Here is a 17,460-nt window from a genome sequence, read left to right as displayed (position 1 = left end):
AAAATACCTAAATTTAAATGGTTTATTTTGGCATAACCACATCATATTCAGTCCTTTCAAAACAGACAAGTAAATGGAAGCTGCCAGAAATCCTGGGAACAAGGATAAACTGTAGTTCCTGAGTTTATCTGAAATACACTGGTATAATTTCTTTGGTCTTTAAATTGTACTTCCTTTATTAGATGGCCTATCACACATGATGTGTAGCAAGATCAATAGCAACTTTTGTTAAACTCTTTGTGAAATAAACTGAAAAGAGGATTTTTTTAAAAAATGGGAAAAATGCGGTCTCTAATGTCTGGAAATACTTTGCTTAATTGAAGAGGTTCAGTTTTGATTAGGCAAAGATTTACTGGAAGACTTTCTACTAAATCTGCAGAACTGTGTGCATTAGATGTTCTCTTGATAGGTTTATAGTCCAGAAACTAAGTGCTACTTATATATATCCACATTGTGTTGTGTAGACAGAAAGGCTGAGCAGGTGACAATATTCATGAGCTGTGAGAAACATTTTGTCCAGACAGCTGTTTATAGCTACTGGACTGTGAAATGCAGGTAGGAACTGAACTTTAACTGTTGATGTCCACCAGGAATCAACATGATTTTCTTAAATTATAATTATTGACCATACATCTACAATGCAGGTTTTATGAGTGAGGGTTTTTCCCACTGCTTTTGCACACTAGTAGGGTATGTCAGTGCCAGACTGCTGTATACAAACATTCATGTGTTTGCCTTTTCCTCTTTGCAGAATCACTCTGCCTCTATGACTGAAGTAACCTGAGATGGGAGATCAGCAGCTGAAGCTATTTTTTACTACCCTCCAGTAAAATACTCCAAGACACACAGTTACTAAATGTCTAACTGTGATGACCAGTATTATGTTATGTCTAGTTAGAGGCTAATGTTTTGTACTTTTTTTGTATGAGGAAGTGATGTAGCTTGCCCTGATTTTTTGTCAGCTTTAATATTATTATGCCAGACTTTAAAAGCAAAACAGAAAAAGAACAAAAAAATCCCTTTTCTTGTTTAAAGTGTGCACTGAGGAACTACATCTATAGAATTGTTGATGTTGTTATGTGATATTTGTACACAAATTTTTTTCTTCTCAGTTTTGAATTTATATATCTTGTGGGGGAAAAAATCACTTTTACCTTTTCTTACCATAAGAAGTGCTGGGTCAGATTCTCATTGGACTAAACTCAGCATGGATTAGAAGTAATTGCATATATTTAATTCCTATGAAAATAACAGTGATCAGGAATCTAACCTGAATGATACTATCAACAAAAAACAAAAATCCATCTTTGATTCAGTGAGCTACTTAAGTGTTCCCTAGGTCTCATGGACTTCAGTTGCCACCCAGTTCCCAAACTAGAAGCATGTCCTTAAGCACCTCACTGAATCAAAGCCTGGTTGTTCTGGTGTGGGTGATTGTGCTAGTTATTGAAGAATAACTAAAACAACATCCCTGGTCTGCAGTATAGACAGACTGGACGTCAAAATTTATAGTAGTAGCTGATAGCATGTGAGCTGACTATATCATCTCCCTAGATCCACATTCCTCCCCGAGGCCCAGCTAAAGCTCCCAGTGAAACCTGGCTTCAGGAATTGACTATGGGGATATACAGCCACCACTGCGGGGCTGAGGCTGCGCTTTAAGTGTTTCATCCTTTCATCATAGATTTGTGGGGTAACTAGTGACACTGGTGCAAAGGAAATGTAGCACCACTCCTTCACCAGGGTGGCATTCCTTGGCTTTCAAACTGGCACAGCCAAGAAGCCAGTTTTGCTGACCCAAGTATTTTTTTTTTTCCTGAGGGGCTTTGAAAAGACAGGAAAAAAAAAGACAAAGACAAGAAAAGACAGGGAGAAAGACAGAAAGAAAGAAAAAGACATAAAAGCAGAAAGAAAGACAGAAAGAAGCTGAGTCTGTAGTAGCAGTCTGCATTTTTTTTGTAAATTCTGCCATACAGAATTTATATCAAAACTGCTATATTACAATTTAACAACTTCGTCTTAGCATTATAAAGATAACTAAATGTGGGTTGGGGAAGGGAAGAAGAACAACAATTAAAAAAAGCCCATTTACAATGGTTAGAATTAGGGCAAAGGCTTCATTAAATGATTTTTCACTGTTTCTAGGATTTTCCTGCATCTCATTCTTCTAGCATGGTGATAACTGCTGTGTGTCTCCTTTAAAGAATGGAGCCTCTGTACTTTTACTGGAATGTTTACCTCACATTTCCATGTTGGTTCTTCTTGGCTTTTTTTTTTAATATTTTTTCCAAAACAGAAGCAAAAAAAAATTATTAAAAAAGCAAACACGTGAGCCAGTCTTTCATTTACCTATGACACAAAAAAAACCCTGGAACGTCTGTGTTCCTCCTTCTTCTGACTCTACTGATGTCTGCTTCTGGCTTAGGAATATAAGGATCAGACTTGGGCCACGCTGCCTGTGGCCATGAGGAGCCTTTTCTAAGTGTTCTGGGCTCCTCACTGCAGCTGTAATCAAAATTCCAAAGGGAAAAATCTGTTCTGAGTCATTTTATCAAGAAATACCCTCCCAAGCTGGCTTTTTCACACTTTCTTCTGATCTTCACAACTGCTCTGGCTTAAAACAAAGAAAGATGCGTGAGTAGGGCTTATATTTATTTATTTATAATTCAATTCAACTGAAGTGACAAACTTTTAAAAGTGACAGACTTCATCAGGGATAAAGTAATTAATCGTCTAGAAATCTTGCTCTCCCATGGCACAGGTGCTGTGACTTTGCTGTCATTTCAGATTTCTGCTTCTTCAGCTTGTTACAAGCAGTTAAATGTTTTGCATCTCAAAAGCCATGTGTGATCCTCTTCCCTTGTACTCCAGGCCTTGCAGCTTTCTCTGCTGATGGAAGCATGAGGTCTGCACCTCCAAGGGACTGGTATGTCTGAGATCAGGGAAACAGCAATTTCACTCAACTCAGACACCACAAAACAGGAAGCAAGTAACTTCCAATTCACTGCTCCCAAAGAGCCTCTGAAGCCAACAAGATGACAGTTACTTATTTGTCACACTGTGGTTTCTCATAAGCTACAGGGGAGGGATTTGTGAACATTCATGATGATCAGTGAAACATTCTCAGTGCACTCACCCCAGTTCACCCCGTAGTGGAACATGAAAGTTTATACTTACAGTATTCTGTAATTCTCCAAGAGCCAAAAGAAGAAAAGAAAGCATTTCTTAAATTTCTTCAGAGCTTTTGAGAAGCAGCACTTGAGAAATTTGCTCAGTTGAGAAACTGAGCACTGTAACACACAGAAGCAGCAGTGCCTGAGTGTGCTTCATACATATGCACACTGAAAAAAAACAGAGGAGCAAGGGTTCAAGGCTTGGAGTGGTATAACCAGGTATTTCTGGATTATTCCCAGAAAGATCACACAGACTCTCAACCTCACTGGAAACAACTTGTTTTACAAAAAACACTCATAAAGTACTATGCATTTCTCAGAATTTATTTTCTTGTCCTCCTGACTTCACTGCTTCCCTCCTCTGATTAAAATCAGACCAGCATAATCAGTTAGATGGGAAGAAAAACTAACACTCAAAGACTTAAAAAACTGGACCCTTAACAGACACTGGAGAATTCAACAAGATGCCTCGACAGCAGTGTTTTTATAGGGCTGAAGTTGGAGACTTCACCATTACTGAGTGATTTCAGTGAACCTTTATTACTGAAATTCACAGCTCACCCCAGCCAGAGGGCCGTGCTGCTGTCCTGCAGCACCAGCCAGGCACAGGGATGCTCTGTGGGGGGACTCACTGCTGCCAGATGATTTTCAGGTTCGGGGGCAGCTCTGCGGCCACGAGTTCATCGATCTCGGTGCCGTCCTTGACGGGGCTGCGATAGAAGCCCAGCACGTCCCCGGCGCGGCGCATGCGGTGCAGCTGCGAGTTGGGCACGGCGTGTCCCAGCTCTGCCGCCAGCCGGGCCAGCAGGCGATGCTTCAGCCTGGTCTCCTGCAGGGGAGCCTGCTGCCAGTCCTCGGGAACAGCGGGCCCGAAGACCTCCCTGACGTGGGACTCGAGGCAGCTCTGCAGGTCCTGGGGCGGCACGTAGCTCCGGCGGCGAGGCGGGGGGCGGATCAGGCTGGCCTCGCTCCTCTCCTCCTTCTCCTTCTCAGGAACTGCTCCGTCTGCTTCCACTTCTCTTCCCTCCTTCCTGCTGGCACCAGAACACAGTTTCAGCCTCTGCGCTACTCAAGACAGAGTCAGAGCGTTTTTGTATTCGTGGTGTTTTAAACCACTCACTCCAGACACTCCACACATCCCCTGGACTCGTCAGGTCTGTCAGCCACAAGTGCACAGGCGTTCCCCGGTGCTGCTCCGCACACGGGCTGCCTCTGCAGAGCCATCACCCACCCACCTCCTTTCACTGGTCTGAGTGAAAACAGCCTTTTAACAGGATTAGCTACTTCTTTTCTTTTTGGAGTTACAGCTCCATTTTCTAATTTGCTGTGAATAAAAAGCGTATCAGAAAATAACTACCACAGAAGAAAATCAGTGCCCATATGTAAAAAAAAAAAAATTAAAAATCATTATTAGTTTTTAAGTAAAAAACTTTGTCTTCTCATATGCCCCTAGTCAACAACCCATGCGTGGTTTCACGCAAAATGTCACAGAGGAACTGGTTTTCGATCCGCGAAATCCCACTCTTCCCACTCGTAACGAAAGCAGCTCTAAAGGCTCCAACCCTGCACCACCGCAGCCCGGCAGCAGCGCGCCTCGGCGGGCGCTGGCTGCCCAGAGAACCCGCGGAGTCTCCTTCCCTGAGGACATTCCAAAGCCGCCTGACAAACCCGGAGCGACTTGCTCAGGGGCTGTCGGGCTAGATGACCTCCACGGCCCGGTTAAGGCCCGGCATGCGGAGAAGGCCAGAAGCCGCTCCCACCCCGTGCCCTGCGGGTACCTGCGGCCCCAGAGCGCCCTGAGCCCCGCGGGGCCGAGCCCCGGGCTCCGCCGCGCCGCCGCCCGCAGCGCCCGCACCGCCGCCATGCTGGGGGCGCGCCGGGCGCCTTCCCGCGGCCACCGCGGGTGACGCATTTGCGCCGCGCCCGCAGAGCCTCATGGGAAATGTAGTCCGTCCCCTCAAGCCAGCCCCCTCTCTGGGAAACGGAACTTTCCTCAGGAAAGTGGAAATTTCCTTAGGAAAAGGCGTTCTTTGATGTTTGGTCTTTGTGTGCTTTCAGGCCTAATCGACAGGAAGGGAGATTTTTGTTCGTGTAACAGAAACTAGCCACCAAGCTCAAAGGGATGACCAGGCCTTTGAAAGGCAGGTTACTTGTTGGCTCAATTGCCTTGGTGAGGTGTAGGGCTTGACAGCCTTCAGTGACCTCAGACACAGGGGAGGTTAGCAAGACTTGGGAGGAAGGATGCACCTCTGATGATGGACACAAAGAATGTAGGATTTATGGGCACAAGGACATTTGGCAGAACCCCCGAGACAAGGAACAAACTGATAAAGCAAACGCAGCACCTGAGCTGAATCAGCTCGGATGGGGTAAAAGGCCACTCCAATAAGGACAGATCATCAACTTGTGGCCAGCAATTTAAGAAACTACTGACTGAAAAGAAAGACTGAGCATGCAGACTAATTAGCATGAGAAGAAAGAGGCTCATTAACTGACAGCAGACAGAATACTATTTCTAATAAAAACTAGAAAACTTGTAGTCAATAAATATTAATTATTTTGCTTACTAGTGTGTATAAATAGGGGAAAATTTTTGTAATCTTGGTGCTGATGGTGGCTGATAAAAAAGAGGAAGAGGAACTTTCTACACAGACAGTGACAGGATAATGGGGGACAGTTTTAAACTAAAAAGGGAAGAGTAGATATTTGGAATAATTTCTTTACTGTGAAGGCAGCGAGGCCTTAACACAGGTTGCCCAGAGAATCTGGGAATGTCCCATGCCTGGAAATATTCACAGCCAGGTTTGGACAGGGCTCAGAGCAACCTGGTCTAGTGGAAGCTGTCCCTGCCCATGGCAGAGAGGTTGGAACTGGATGGGTTGAAAAACATGATCTTTCAGGTCATTTTTAATGCAAATGGTTCTGAGATTCCTCTTCAATCAGAGTATCAGTAGGATGCTGCTCATCAGGAGCAGAGGTTTCTTGTGAACTCAGGTATGTGGAGATCCAGAGGACTACAGCTGAAGCAGGAAAGAGGTGTTATTCCTGACACTAGCATCAGGCTCTGGAGTGTTTTTTTGGCAAATCACTGGCCGTTTGTTCATTGTCAGGAGAGACTTAACACAAGCCTTAATTATGCAGTGACTGGATCCACTGAAGGGTTTTGACTGTTTATTTATCGCGTGTGTGACACACTGGTTGCTAACTCAGAGGCCCTGAGGAGGTGGTTACAGGACAGTGATTTTGCCTGTTTTCCCTGTATTTGTTGGCAGGAGCAGCGAGTGCCAGTGGCCAGGAGGAGCAGCCAGCAGAGAGAGTGACCCTGAACAAGACATGGAGTCCCCTGGGTTGCCTGACCCTGACTGTTTAGGGGGCTGCTCCAAGGCCTCATGAGTTGATTGGTGTAGCATGTAGCCAAGCAAATACTCCTACATAACCTTAGGCCTGCTGTTTTTGCCATTTATGCCTTCTTTCATGACCATCTGACTGTGTTTTTGCTAACGAAGCTTGCACCTTTAACAGGGGCACAGCAATGTGCCAAAGATCAAACTGTGTGTCTGCAACATCAGCCTCATTACTCAAGCTACACCACAGGTAGGCCAAGATGCCTTCATGCATGCTTTGTGTTAATTATTGTGTAGAACGCCAGTGTAGAGGTGATTTGTAAGGACAGACTTTACACAGCCCTGACTCAATGTGTGCAACCCTAACACAGTGTTTAGCAGCCTCATCTCACCAGTAATGGTTCTCCAGAGACATGAGATGCTTCTGAAGGTAGTGTTGTTTATCTGCAGCCTGATTCCCCAGAACTGCTTGCTGTGTATATCTCCCAAGTGTTTTCCTGTCTGCTGGACTTCTGTTGGCAGGATTAACCTCTCCAGCTGTGCCACTATTGGGTTATTTCCCTTTGATATCCTCAGAGTTTCCCAAGCTCACCAGCTTCAACATTTTGTGACTCAATCTTTGCAAGGATCACAGAAAAGCACAGATGTGTGAAAGATATTGTAAAGTTTACACAAAACAAAAAGAATTGTGAGGTAGAGAGTAGTTTTCAATTACTGTTTTATTGACATGATTGAATACACAGTCAGGTTTTATAATTCAGGATTGTGGCTGCTAAATGTGGTAATGGGCAAGGGTAGCTATTTGAATTGCTAGAGAACTACTGAATCTGCCTGCTATTCCAGGGGCTAAGTTTCAAACTGAGGGAGGGTAGGTTCATGATTCATTGGCAGCTGTTGTTTGTTGTTTGGAAAAAATTCCCTTTCCTTGGAATGTGCAAATGAAAAAAGAATATCCCCTTGGTAAATTGTGGGAGTGAAGGGTGGAGAGGAAGCTAAGCCATTCTATCTCCAGTTTGGTGTAGGGTAAGGGAAATTAGATTTCTATGTTTTTCTTTAATTTCTGAATATCTTCCACTCTGTGAGAAGGGACAGGAGGAAGGAAGGTTCCTGTTGTTTCAGTAGGTGTAGCTGGCAGTGAACAGGGACTGCATGGCAGCTGCATCATTCTTCCCAGACTGGACATACTGGCCCCTGCAAGCCAAACTGTTAATCTGAAAAAGAAGAGGAAAAAAAAAAAGAAAGAAAAGAGGGGGAAACCATCAGCATGGAGTAAGCAAGGCAGGTGTGTAAAGAACAACCAGCAGGAGTAACCAAGCAAGGCAGACATAACAGAGTAGTGCTCCTGGTGAACAAGAAGTGCCAGGAGGGGTGGGATCAAGAGCAGTCTTAGGAAGGTGACAACGTGTGTCCCTTCATGGTGACAGCTCTTCTTTCTGCTCGGGGAAGCCTCGTACCTGTGCCCGCTTGCGGAAGGCCTCCTGAGCAGCCTTCTTGTTCTCGCTTTTGCCCAACCATGCAGCCAGGGCAGAGGCTTGCAGGGCTCTCCCATAGGAAAAGGTCAGTTTCCAAGGCTTGGGCAGAGGGCACTGATTCATGGCATTCAGGTTGAGAGAAGCCTCCTCTTCACTCTGACCTCCAGACAGGAAGCAGATTCCTATAAGAGAGGTTTTGAGGTTTAGAAATAATGTTCCAGCCACCTCAATCCCCGGTCTTTACTTGCCAGAGGACAGAGGAGCAGGTATGTCAGAGGTAGGAGAGAGAGTGGGAATGAAGAGAAAGGACTGGATCAGGAATCACCAGGAACAGCAGCAGGAACGGTGCGGAGGAGAGTAGTGACAGTTGCTATGGCTACATCCTGAGGGGTGTACTTCTTGGAGCAGGAATGCCCAGCTGTCACCATGTTGGGTTTCAGCAGTGTCCCCTCCAGGTACACGTGATGATCATTCAAAGCCTTGTAGACAGCAGCCAGAACCTGAAAACAGGAGGATTCAATACAGACCTCTGCTCAGATCTTCACCTCAGGCTGCTGTGGAAAGACAGCTTATTCTTTGCAGGAATAAGCATTTCTCGTACTGTAGCAAGATCAAATTGAATTTTGCTTTCTCATGACATTTATTTCTGGAGTTGCAGTTGTGGAAGCCCCACTACTTTTGAGATGACCAGGATACAACTCTTCATATTTAAGGGATTTGTCCTTGCTGAAATTGAGGTAATTGGGTTTGGTCCTGTTACATCTTTTTGAGATTGAAAATGCTTATATTGTCATTGAAGTGAAAATCCAAAAGCATGGAAAATACTCTTGGATTTCCTATTTATTTGTTATGTGCCTAGGAGCAGCTCATTTTTGTTATTCAATTATGAAGGATCAAATCTCTTTGAGATCTGTGAGCACAAACTGCACAAAGTTTAGCTGCTGGTTTGTGAGGGAGAGCACAGAGGGAGGAATCTCTTCTTACCTTCTCTGTGACATACTGACAGCGCTGGAGATCATGGTCTCCATCAGGCAGGATTTCTGGCTCCACGATGGGTACCAAGCCATGCTAGGAAAAGAAAGACAGGGGATTCTTTAGGGCTATGGAAGTAAAACTGTTCTTCATGTTTCTCCTGACTTTGGTGGTATTCCTTCCTGCTGTTCTGCCCTTCCTCTTTGTCTTTCCCAAAACCCTCACAGTGATTCTCCTTTTGAGCTACCTAGTGTATTATCACAGGGAACAGGGAGAAGGGGCAGTAGCATCTCGGGAAAGGTTACTGGAGGGGAGGTACCTGCTGGCAGATACTGGCATAGCGTGCCAATGTGTTGGCATTCTCCTGGATGGCAAGCTGAGAGGGTGTTGTGCTGGTGATCTTCAGCACTGCACGCCACTTTCCAAAGTCAGCACCATCTTTCTTGTACTGGGCACAGCGTTCAGCCAGCCCATCCAGCCCTGCAGAGGGAGGGCAATGCTTCACTGAGAGCTGCTCTTCAGCACGGAGCACTGGAGAGTACTGTGACTCCAGCCAAGGCTGCATCTCAGATGAGTCACCCTATGGCTTTGCTGCTTGGGCCATAGCTTAGGCTCCTTAGATCTGTCCTTACCTTGGATGGTGGTTTCTCCATTTGTTCCTGCTAGAGGTGCTGTGCCTTTATCCAGCTGTGGAAGTCAGAAAAACAGGAAGGGTTACAGAAAGATGGCAGTTGATCTAATTCTTACCCATGTCTAGTCTGCCTTTGAAGGCGGACTGTTACTAATGTGTGGACCTTAACATGCTCAGGGTGCAAAGGAAGGAAATGCTGGAGCAAAGGGGAAGAAAAAGGAATGAACTGGATAACAGGAGGGTCAGTGTGTATATAGATGCCTGCAGGGAATGGTTAAAGAACTCTGTCAGATTAATTAGGTTTAGGTCACTGCATGGAGAGACTTATTTGCAGTGAATGGGGAGTAGATGGGAGTTGGTGTATGGAAAGTTCCTGCAAAATGTGCCTCTAGTTAGTTGCACTAAAGCAACACAGGGAATTTTAAAATCAAGGACAAAAAAAGGAAGGGGGGGTGGAGGAGAGGGGGAGGAGGCAGTGTTATTTAGAAGACAGTGCAGCCCCAAATATAATTTTCTCTATAAATAGGATTTGGATTATGGTGCCAGCCTGGCATCAGATGCTCACCTTAATTCCCACCACAATGCCTTTTTCCTTGATGATTGCTGGGAATGGCTTTCCATTGCTGTCTTTCTGATAGAGGGTCTCATGGAAAAGGATCACTCCCCCAATGCTCTGGTTGATGGAAGTGTCCGAAGAGAAGAGGACCTCTCTAAAAGCTCGGCGGTTCTCCTCTGTGTTCTCCACATTGATCCGCTGCAGCCTGTTCCCCATGGTACCTAGTGAGGTGGACAAAGAGGTTCTAGGCTTGGCTGGCCTCCTGGTCCCAATAAGTAGTAATGAACTGGGGCTTCAGTTCAGAGCTTCCCTTCTCAACCCATAGTTTGTAAGCTTTTATTGTTATAGCTGCAGCCCTGCCTGGCTGAATTGTTCTGCTCAGACAACAGTTTCAAAGTGTTTTTTCATCTACTCTACTAATTTCAAATATAAAGCAAAACTGAAAGAAAAAAACATCTTGCGTATTGCTAACTGATTGATGTCCAGAACTTACCCACTGATTCATCTGCAGCTAGGATCCCCTTTCCTGAAGCCACAATCCGCTGAGCAATGTCTGCAAGAGCTTTCTTCTGCTCTGGAGACAGTGCTGGGAACTGGTGGGTCATGTTGACTTATCTGTGGGAGAGAATTCCTGTTACAAGTAATTACAAGTAATTCTTGGGGAGACTGTGAACCAGTAACATCATTCGGGTGTTTCCTCTGCAGGGCTCTTGGTGCTTGTCTGGTCCATATTATCATAGAAAATATGACCAGAAATCCATTTGAGTTCTTCTAGGCTTAGTGTGTCTGGAAAAACTAGAAAGAAATGCAGGAGACACATCCTACCACATCCTTCTAGAACCAAAGTTGTAAAGACTCTGCATTTTACCTGGATTTGCTCATAAAATACAGGAAGGTCAGTCTGCAATAAAAACACACATTAAGTAACAAGTAAAAAAATTGCTGACTCCACCTACTTCTTGGTTCCTGTCAGTAGAATGCCAGTTATTCTGTTGCTTACCTTTACACATTTCCTGACACTGCTCCTCTTCTATTTCCTGACTCTGTTGGCAGTATTTGCTGCTGTGTCTGGTTGATATTCCATCCCTAACCTTTTGCCTGGGTTTGTAATTTTTCTCCCTATGGTTGCTTTCATAACTGTAGTGCATTGCTTCCTCTACAGAACATTTGGGGCCTTAGGAGAATTCACCCCTCAATTCCATCTTTTTAGCTGTGGTAGAGGGTTACCAGCTGCAGCTACCCAGCACCTGAAATCTGGGTTCTGTCTTGACATGACAGAATTCTTGGTCTTAAAGTTTTGGTTATATGGCATTAAATTACAGTTTCTCTGATCATCTGAATAGTCGAAGTTACTTTTCTGAGTATAGGCCTGTAAGTGTGAAACAGAAAAGCTCTTTTCCTCAGTTTATGATATGCGATAGCTAAGCAACACCTCCGTTGTTATTAATGGATGGTAAATCCAGAAGGCACTTGATTAAAAACAACATGAAAGATCTCAAATATCATGTTTTCCTTCAAAAGGGCAAGCCTCTGGACAGTGTTTGCATTTTCTATTCCCAAACTCTGCCTGAGATAGGAATGGGAACATGCCATTTCCCATTCCATCAGAGATGGCCAGAAAATATTTCTCCCTTTATAAGCATGTAGCCAGCCACATCCAGCTTCTTATTTCCCTGCACACAGATGCTGTGATGCCAGGGAATCCTTGTCTTATCCTTTGTGCTGAAGGCCATAATGGGGAGAAACAATGAAGAATCTGTCTGCTAGTCATGATAAGGTACAGAGTTCTGAATTGCATGTCAAAAGGTGCCAAAATTTTCTGGCAATGATGCCATCAGAGTATGGTAACAGCTGTAAATTCATGTCCCTGATTTATAGCTGAAGGTACTTTGGTACTGATAATGTTATTCTACAAGATTCAAATGGCATTGTCTGCCAGTACAGGCCAGTCAGATGCAGGTTCTGCTTTACTCCTTTGCAAGCTAAGCCTGGAAATTTTCACATGCAGCTTACCACAGAGTGAGTAATTTTAGGTTTAGAGGGAAGATGAAGGAGTGCAGGATGAAGACTTAATTAAATTAGAGAGAGTTCCCTGCTTTTCAGAAGGCTGTAATGCCTTCTTGCTGTGGTCCTGGTGAAACAGGCTTACCTGAACCCCTCTCTGTCTCTGTCAGCCTATGGCCAGAACTCTGGGAACCATCCTTCTACTGTGGTGATCATAGCTCCATCACTTCCAGCTCTTGGCCTTTTCAACTCACTCAGAAGAATTTGAAAATTTACAGTTCATGCTGCATGGCTACTTCACTTCACCTACAACTCTCCTTATCCCTCACCTGCTTTCTGTGTTGGATATGTCTTAAAAAGAGGAAACTGGCTTGTTATTATGATTATTTTAATAATATCTTGGTGATGAGCACCTCAGTTAAAACCACACTACTGTTAAATAAGTCATTATGCAAAATGATAAGGAGTCACTCTAGTAGTTTAGAGCCTCTGTGGAGAAGACTGGGAAATTCTGCTCTGGTAAAAATATGATCTTGTCCAAGGTCAGAGCTAATGAATTGCTAAATCAGGGGTGGCATTTTAAAGTTGCAGTTTGGAGCTGTGTTACAGCACCAGGAGGTGTATCCAGGTAACCTGGAATTCAGCTGACTGGACTGCAAGATTACCTGTTACTCCAATCATATTATGATGGGTACACTTTCTTTCCAGCAATGCAATAAACAATGAGACTAATGTCTGCTCTATCTTACTTATTCCCAGTGTTTGCCTAAAGATAACAAGGAGACACTTATCACTCAAAACCAGCCTGCAAGGCAAATTTTAAAAATACGTAAATATGAGTTTTCAGTGAATAATGCTGTTCTACGTGAAAACTCTGAGAGACTGAAACAACGAAGTGTAGTTTCAGAGTGATGAATGGGAAGGCAGCAAATTAGTTCCAGTATCTATGCAAGTATATTGCTGAGTGTGAAGGAGCCAGTGTAGATCTGCCCAAAGTCTTCCCAAAATTATCTTTAAGGCCATGGTGAGTGGTTCCCAGCTACTCTGCTGAGCTACAGGGAGGAATAAAAGGCTAGTGTTTCTAGCTGAAATGGTGAAGAAATGAGGACAAAAGAACATTTGTAAACCTTATAATAGCTCAAAGGTGCAGAATGTTGTAGTACCCTTGATTTAGGATTTTGTTTTTCTGTGATTCTTGTATAAGAATAATAATTTCTGAGGATCTTCATGTCTGCTTTCAGAAAGAGTGTCTCTGCTGCAAGGTCCTGCTCTGAGCAGGGGGAAAGGCAGAAGAGGAGTGGAGAAACCTTACACTTCAGTAACATTTCATGAAGCCACCTTGTAAAGAGTAAGCTCCCAGCACGCCCATAAAAGCATTAATTTTACCATCCTCATATCCCCTCAAAGAGCTAGATATGTCATCTCACAAGTCTTGAGAAAAAACAGTTGTGCCCAGGCTGCCAGAGCTGCAAAGCTCATTTCAGTCTTCCAAGAACAAAGCCTATTTGTCTTAATCTGATTTATCTGTTTAAATTGACAACTTTTTGAGGAAGAAGACAGTTCTAATGAATTGTGATCTCAGTAACAGTAACTGGGAGTTGTCCCACGACTAAGGTGTTTCAAGAAGCTTTATTTTTATTTACCGATTTTAGACTGTAGGCTAAGTGTCAAGCTCAAGTAATTTCAGATTAATTTTACATTGTATGAATGCAATGTATTCTCTTTGTAGTATCTGCTTACTTTTAAATTTTTTTTAGTAGAATTAGAATAGAACCTCAAAAGAATAAAACTGCTCAAACCTCCCTTCCTCCCCCAAGCTTTATAACTACCTGGAGTGCTTATCAGGCTTCAATAGCTCCTTAAGCAAACAAATTTCTTTGTTCAGCCCCCATCCTGTGGCCAAAAGGAGGTAGAGGTGTGGAAACAGGGGACAGCGTAGTTGTAAAACTAAATATTGTAATGCTGAAATGTTGGGTTTCTCTCAGCTACCATAAGAAAGAAGGGCTGAGGGGAAATGTGAGATGGCAGCACAAGCACTTGATCACGTTAATATTAATAGTGAGAACCAAAGAGCAGAGTGAAGATGAATACCAGAAGGAACAATGCTACATTTTGCTTCCAATCATCTTAGAAACTTCAATGCATCATTGGCATATTTTCTTTTCAAGAACCTCATGTGACTGGTATCTTCTAATCTTAATAAAATGTCACCTGAGTCCCAGTTTGCAGATGGGAGAAGACTGGATCAGAATCTCTAAGTTTTTCTTTTGGGTCTCTGCACTGCCTTCTTTTGTAAAATTGGTTCCAAAAGTGCAGGATCAAAGTTTTAAACTGCAGCTTGTATCCCACACATGTAGCTCTTTCCTATTCAATTACTAGTAAACACAGCCCTTCAGCATAATCTCTGACAGGCAGCAATATAAACTCTGCACACAAGAAATTTGCTTCCAAAGAACAGGGCTTGAAGAAGAAGCAGCTGAATATATAAACAGATAAATACAGTTGGTAGGAAAACAGAGGGGTATGAATGGCTGGGCAAGCCCAGGTCCATCCTGCTGACAGAGCACATTCTTATCTAGGTGGCAGAAGACACACAGCTGGCAGGATTATTTGATAGGTCTGATGGATGGGTGACTATGCAGAGGAGCCTGGCCATGGGGGTGGGAAGAGGCCAACAGGACCACCATGCAGTCTGGCCAAGACAAATGCCTGGGGTGCAGAGCCCTGGCAGCAATTCTCCCAGGACTAGTGGAACAAGGGAACAGCTATTTGGGGATGGCCTAAGGTCCTGTCAGCAGCAAGCTGAACAGGGCCAGCAGCAAGGGCCCAAGCATCCTGTGTGAGCAGGGGTCTGGCTTGGAGAGCCAGGGGAGGAGATGGGTTATCCCCCTTTGCTCAGCACTCTGTAATTGACATCTGAATACTGCATGCAGTATTGGGCCCCTGCAGTACAGGAAAAACACAGACTGAAGTTAGTTAGTTCAACAGATGCCACCAAGATCAGTGGTTGCAGCACTTGCTCTGTGAGAAGGAGTCTGCAGAGTGGGGTCTAGTTCAGCCTCAAGCAGCGATGGCTTTGGGGGCACCTCTCAGCAGTCCTCAGTATGTACAGAGTGTGATTGAAGAGGCAGAGGTGGGCTTTTCACAGTGGCTGTGATGGGACAGTGAGAGACAAGAAGCACAAACTGAAACTAAAAAGATTCAGACTGGATATGAAGAATTTTTTTCACTGCTAGGATAGCCAAGACATGTAACAGATTGACAAAAAAGGCTGCCGTGTCTCCAGCGTTTCAGGTTGCCAAGACCCACCTGAATAAAGAACTGAGCACCTTGGTCTGACCTTGTGTCTAACCCTGCTTTGGGCAAGGGGTGCTTGGACTACAGACTTGCTCTGTCCCTTTCAGCCTGAATTACCCTGTCACTCTCTGTGAGTACCTATTTTGAGGAGTCAAGGTGATAGTGGTGCCTCTTCATATCTATGAAGAAAATAATGGAGCATTTCTCCTATCATCTTTGCACTGAGATGAAGGTTTTGGGTTAGCAAAATGTTTCATTTCTGTATTCTAAGAAGTGTCAAGGGTATGGGACAAAAAGAGATACTCAGACATCTGTCACCTAGAAAAAGGGGCAGATGTATTTGATTGACATGCTAATGTCACTATCTCCATCGGTCCTTTGGGGCATATATGATTGTAAATTTTCTTTGTTGTTTTTTGCCCTCTGAATTTTTTTACTATCTTCATGTTCTGTCTAGAGACCTTGATTCAACCTGCTGTTGCAGGAGGAACTGTTCCCTGTGCTGATTTCTGTGTTAGCCTCAGAGCAATACTCAAGCCCTAGCAAATGTATCCCTATTTAATTTCCCTAGCAACTATGAAAGGCGGTTATGTTCAGAGACCTGTCCTCTGGCATCAGTGCAGAGCACTCAGAATGGCTGGATTTGGCTAATGTGGCAAGAAGATTGTTGCTTGGAATCAAGTGTTATTAGGGAGAAGCTACTTCTCTTTCAGGGCTGGACTTTTCTCAGAGGAGGTAAAAAATTGCTGTTGGACTTGTACGAGAATTCAAGTCTTGTATTGCCAGCAGGGGAGGCTGGCCGAAGCAGTGGTGAGAGTCTCAGGTGGACTAAATAGTACATGGGATAGTTGAGTAAGTGATAGAGGATCATAGATTCAGTGAGGATTTGAGTTGGTCAAGCAATTTCCTGAAGCTGGCTGTTCACAGCTTCAAAGGTTACAGCCTACAGATGCAAGAACAGGCTTTGTTTTCCTGCACTGCAGACCTCATACCCCCTTCCTAAATAAACTTATCAGAAGTTTGCAGCACAACAAACACACATAATTGCACTTCTGTCAACACTGATGTCTGTCAGGACTAGCTGCCTTCTCCAGTCATTCTCTGTTCTCCTTGCAAAACAGAAATTCATGTACATCACAAGCAAAACCAAACATGAAACAAAGCAACAGAATGCAATGCAGGTATGTTATTGCTCTAGTCGCCTTAGGCAGAGGATTCACTCACTGACTCCAGGAGTGAGTGAGTTCTAAGTGACTAAACTAAGTTAGAAAGCCAATGTTAGCAGCAAATGGATCACTTTAGAAGACCACTGCAGAATGGCTGAGTGCTTATTTCTCACAAGCTTTTCCTGAAGCAAAAAAAATTAAAACAAAACCAAAAACAACTTTCCAAGCCCACTGTAGATAAACACACCAGGTCTCAGCTGCTGATATACGTACCAGCTTTACAGTTTAGAAATTAAATTATTATACTTACTTGTTTGTAGGCAATGTCTCTGCTGCTACAAGCTTCTGGTGAGGTGTTTGCAGGCAAAGAGACCTCTCCTTCAAATCACTAACTTTTATAAAATTCTTGGTGGGGCTTTTTTTTTTCCTCCCCCTCCACTCCTTTGTTGTCCCTCCTCCCCCGCAAGCTGTTGGGGGACGTGTCACTGCTCAAGGCTGGTCACTGGCTATCAGACCACCACCACACACCTCCAATGAGACCTGGTCATGCTCCTGCTGTTCCTCCCCTTTCCCCTCCCCTGTATATATGAGGCCATTCATGCAGTAAAACTGAGATGTTTTCCAGTTATTTCAAATTATTCCTCCTCTTTCTAAAACAGACCAAAAAGAGCTACAAGAGAAACCATGCAAATTGCTTACAGGTATCTTGGACACAGCTTTATCGTTTAGGGCTAGATCTTCTGAAAGCTTATATTTAGGAAACTGCAGGAAGAAAGAGCAGAAAACAAAATGCAGAAACAATGCAACAGATCCTTAACTGGCATGAGCTGGTATCATTTCAGTGG

The 17,460-nt window shown here is 44.0% G+C and overlaps 3 protein-coding genes and 1 long non-coding RNA gene across 15 annotated transcripts in view; 2 read left to right on the top strand and 2 right to left on the bottom strand.

Annotated features, from left to right (window-relative positions):
* Positions 1 to 1,869, top strand: part of PLPPR1 (phospholipid phosphatase related 1) — a 117,593-nt gene extending 115,724 nt beyond the window's left edge. For all 7 annotated transcript variants that reach the window (XM_064403520.1, XM_064403525.1, XM_064403522.1 and 4 more), the window contains one exon: positions 752 to 1,869. In XM_064403520.1, the coding sequence (XP_064259590.1) occupies positions 752 to 784 (33 nt within the window). In that variant the 3' untranslated portion in view covers positions 785 to 1,869. The remainder of the gene's footprint in view (positions 1 to 751) is intronic.
* Positions 1,657 to 5,095, bottom strand: LOC135289705 (large ribosomal subunit protein mL50-like). Of its 2 annotated transcripts, none has more exons than XM_064403529.1 (2): positions 4,952 to 5,095; positions 1,657 to 4,207 (listed from the first exon to the last, which is right to left on the bottom strand). In XM_064403529.1, the coding sequence occupies exons 1-2, from the start codon at positions 5,083 to 5,085 to the stop codon at positions 3,802 to 3,804; spliced, it is 540 nt and encodes a 179-aa protein (XP_064259599.1). In that variant the 5' UTR covers positions 5,086 to 5,095; the 3' UTR covers positions 1,657 to 3,801. The 2 variants fall into 2 exon arrangements, with proteins under 2 accessions (XP_064259599.1, XP_064259600.1); XM_064403530.1 differs by having other exon boundaries at positions 1,657 to 4,204.
* Positions 5,090 to 17,460, top strand: part of LOC135289706 (uncharacterized) — a 19,770-nt gene continuing 7,399 nt past the window's right edge. Inside the window, exons 1-4 of one of the 4 annotated variants that reach the window (XR_010352435.1) lie at positions 5,090 to 5,314; positions 6,446 to 6,767; positions 8,648 to 8,726; positions 13,394 to 13,500. This is a non-coding gene — a long non-coding RNA (uncharacterized LOC135289706). Of the gene's footprint in view, positions 5,392 to 6,445; positions 6,768 to 8,647; positions 8,727 to 13,393; positions 13,501 to 17,460 lie in introns of all 4 variants that reach the window. The other 3 variants (XR_010352433.1, XR_010352436.1, XR_010352434.1) reach the window with 3 other exon arrangements.
* Positions 7,219 to 17,108, bottom strand: ALDOB (aldolase, fructose-bisphosphate B). 2 transcript variants are annotated; one of them, XM_064403528.1, is made up of 9 exons: positions 16,926 to 17,108; positions 10,642 to 10,779; positions 10,158 to 10,369; positions 9,594 to 9,648; positions 9,281 to 9,441; positions 8,974 to 9,057; positions 8,315 to 8,489; positions 7,972 to 8,171; positions 7,219 to 7,728 (listed from the first exon to the last, which is right to left on the bottom strand). In XM_064403528.1, the coding sequence occupies exons 2-9, from the start codon at positions 10,751 to 10,753 to the stop codon at positions 7,633 to 7,635; spliced, it is 1,095 nt and encodes a 364-aa protein (XP_064259598.1). In that variant the 5' UTR covers positions 10,754 to 10,779; positions 16,926 to 17,108; the 3' UTR covers positions 7,219 to 7,632. The 2 variants fall into 2 exon arrangements, with proteins under 2 accessions (XP_064259598.1, XP_064259596.1); XM_064403526.1 differs by having other exon boundaries at positions 10,642 to 10,763; positions 16,926 to 17,098.

Source organism: Passer domesticus, chromosome Z (genome assembly GCF_036417665.1).
Source record: "Passer domesticus isolate bPasDom1 chromosome Z, bPasDom1.hap1, whole genome shotgun sequence".
NCBI classification, from domain to species: Eukaryota; Metazoa; Chordata; class Aves; order Passeriformes; family Passeridae; genus Passer; species Passer domesticus.
The sequence above is the reverse complement of the archived record's forward strand: the minus strand, read 5'-3'. Positions and strand labels throughout refer to the sequence as shown.

Coding starts and splice junctions, on each gene's coding strand:
- ALDOB (XM_064403528.1), bottom strand. CDS start 10,753: ATGACCCACCAGTTCCCAGCACTGTCTCCAGAGCAGAAGAAAGCTCTT. Junction 10,370..10,641: donor AGCTGCAGATGAATCAGTGG/GTAAGTTCTGGA, acceptor CCACCTCACTAG/GTACCATGGGGAACAGGCTG. Junction 7,729..7,971: donor CCTTCCGCAAGCGGGCACAG/GTACGAGGCTTC, acceptor CTTCTTTTTCAG/ATTAACAGTTTGGCTTGCAG.
- LOC135289705 (XM_064403529.1), bottom strand. CDS start 5,085: ATGCGTCACCCGCGGTGGCCGCGGGAAGGCGCCCGGCGCGCCCCCAGC. Junction 4,208..4,951: donor AGGGCGCTCTGGGGCCGCAG/GTACCCGCAGGG, acceptor TTCTGGTGCCAG/CAGGAAGGAGGGAAGAGAAG.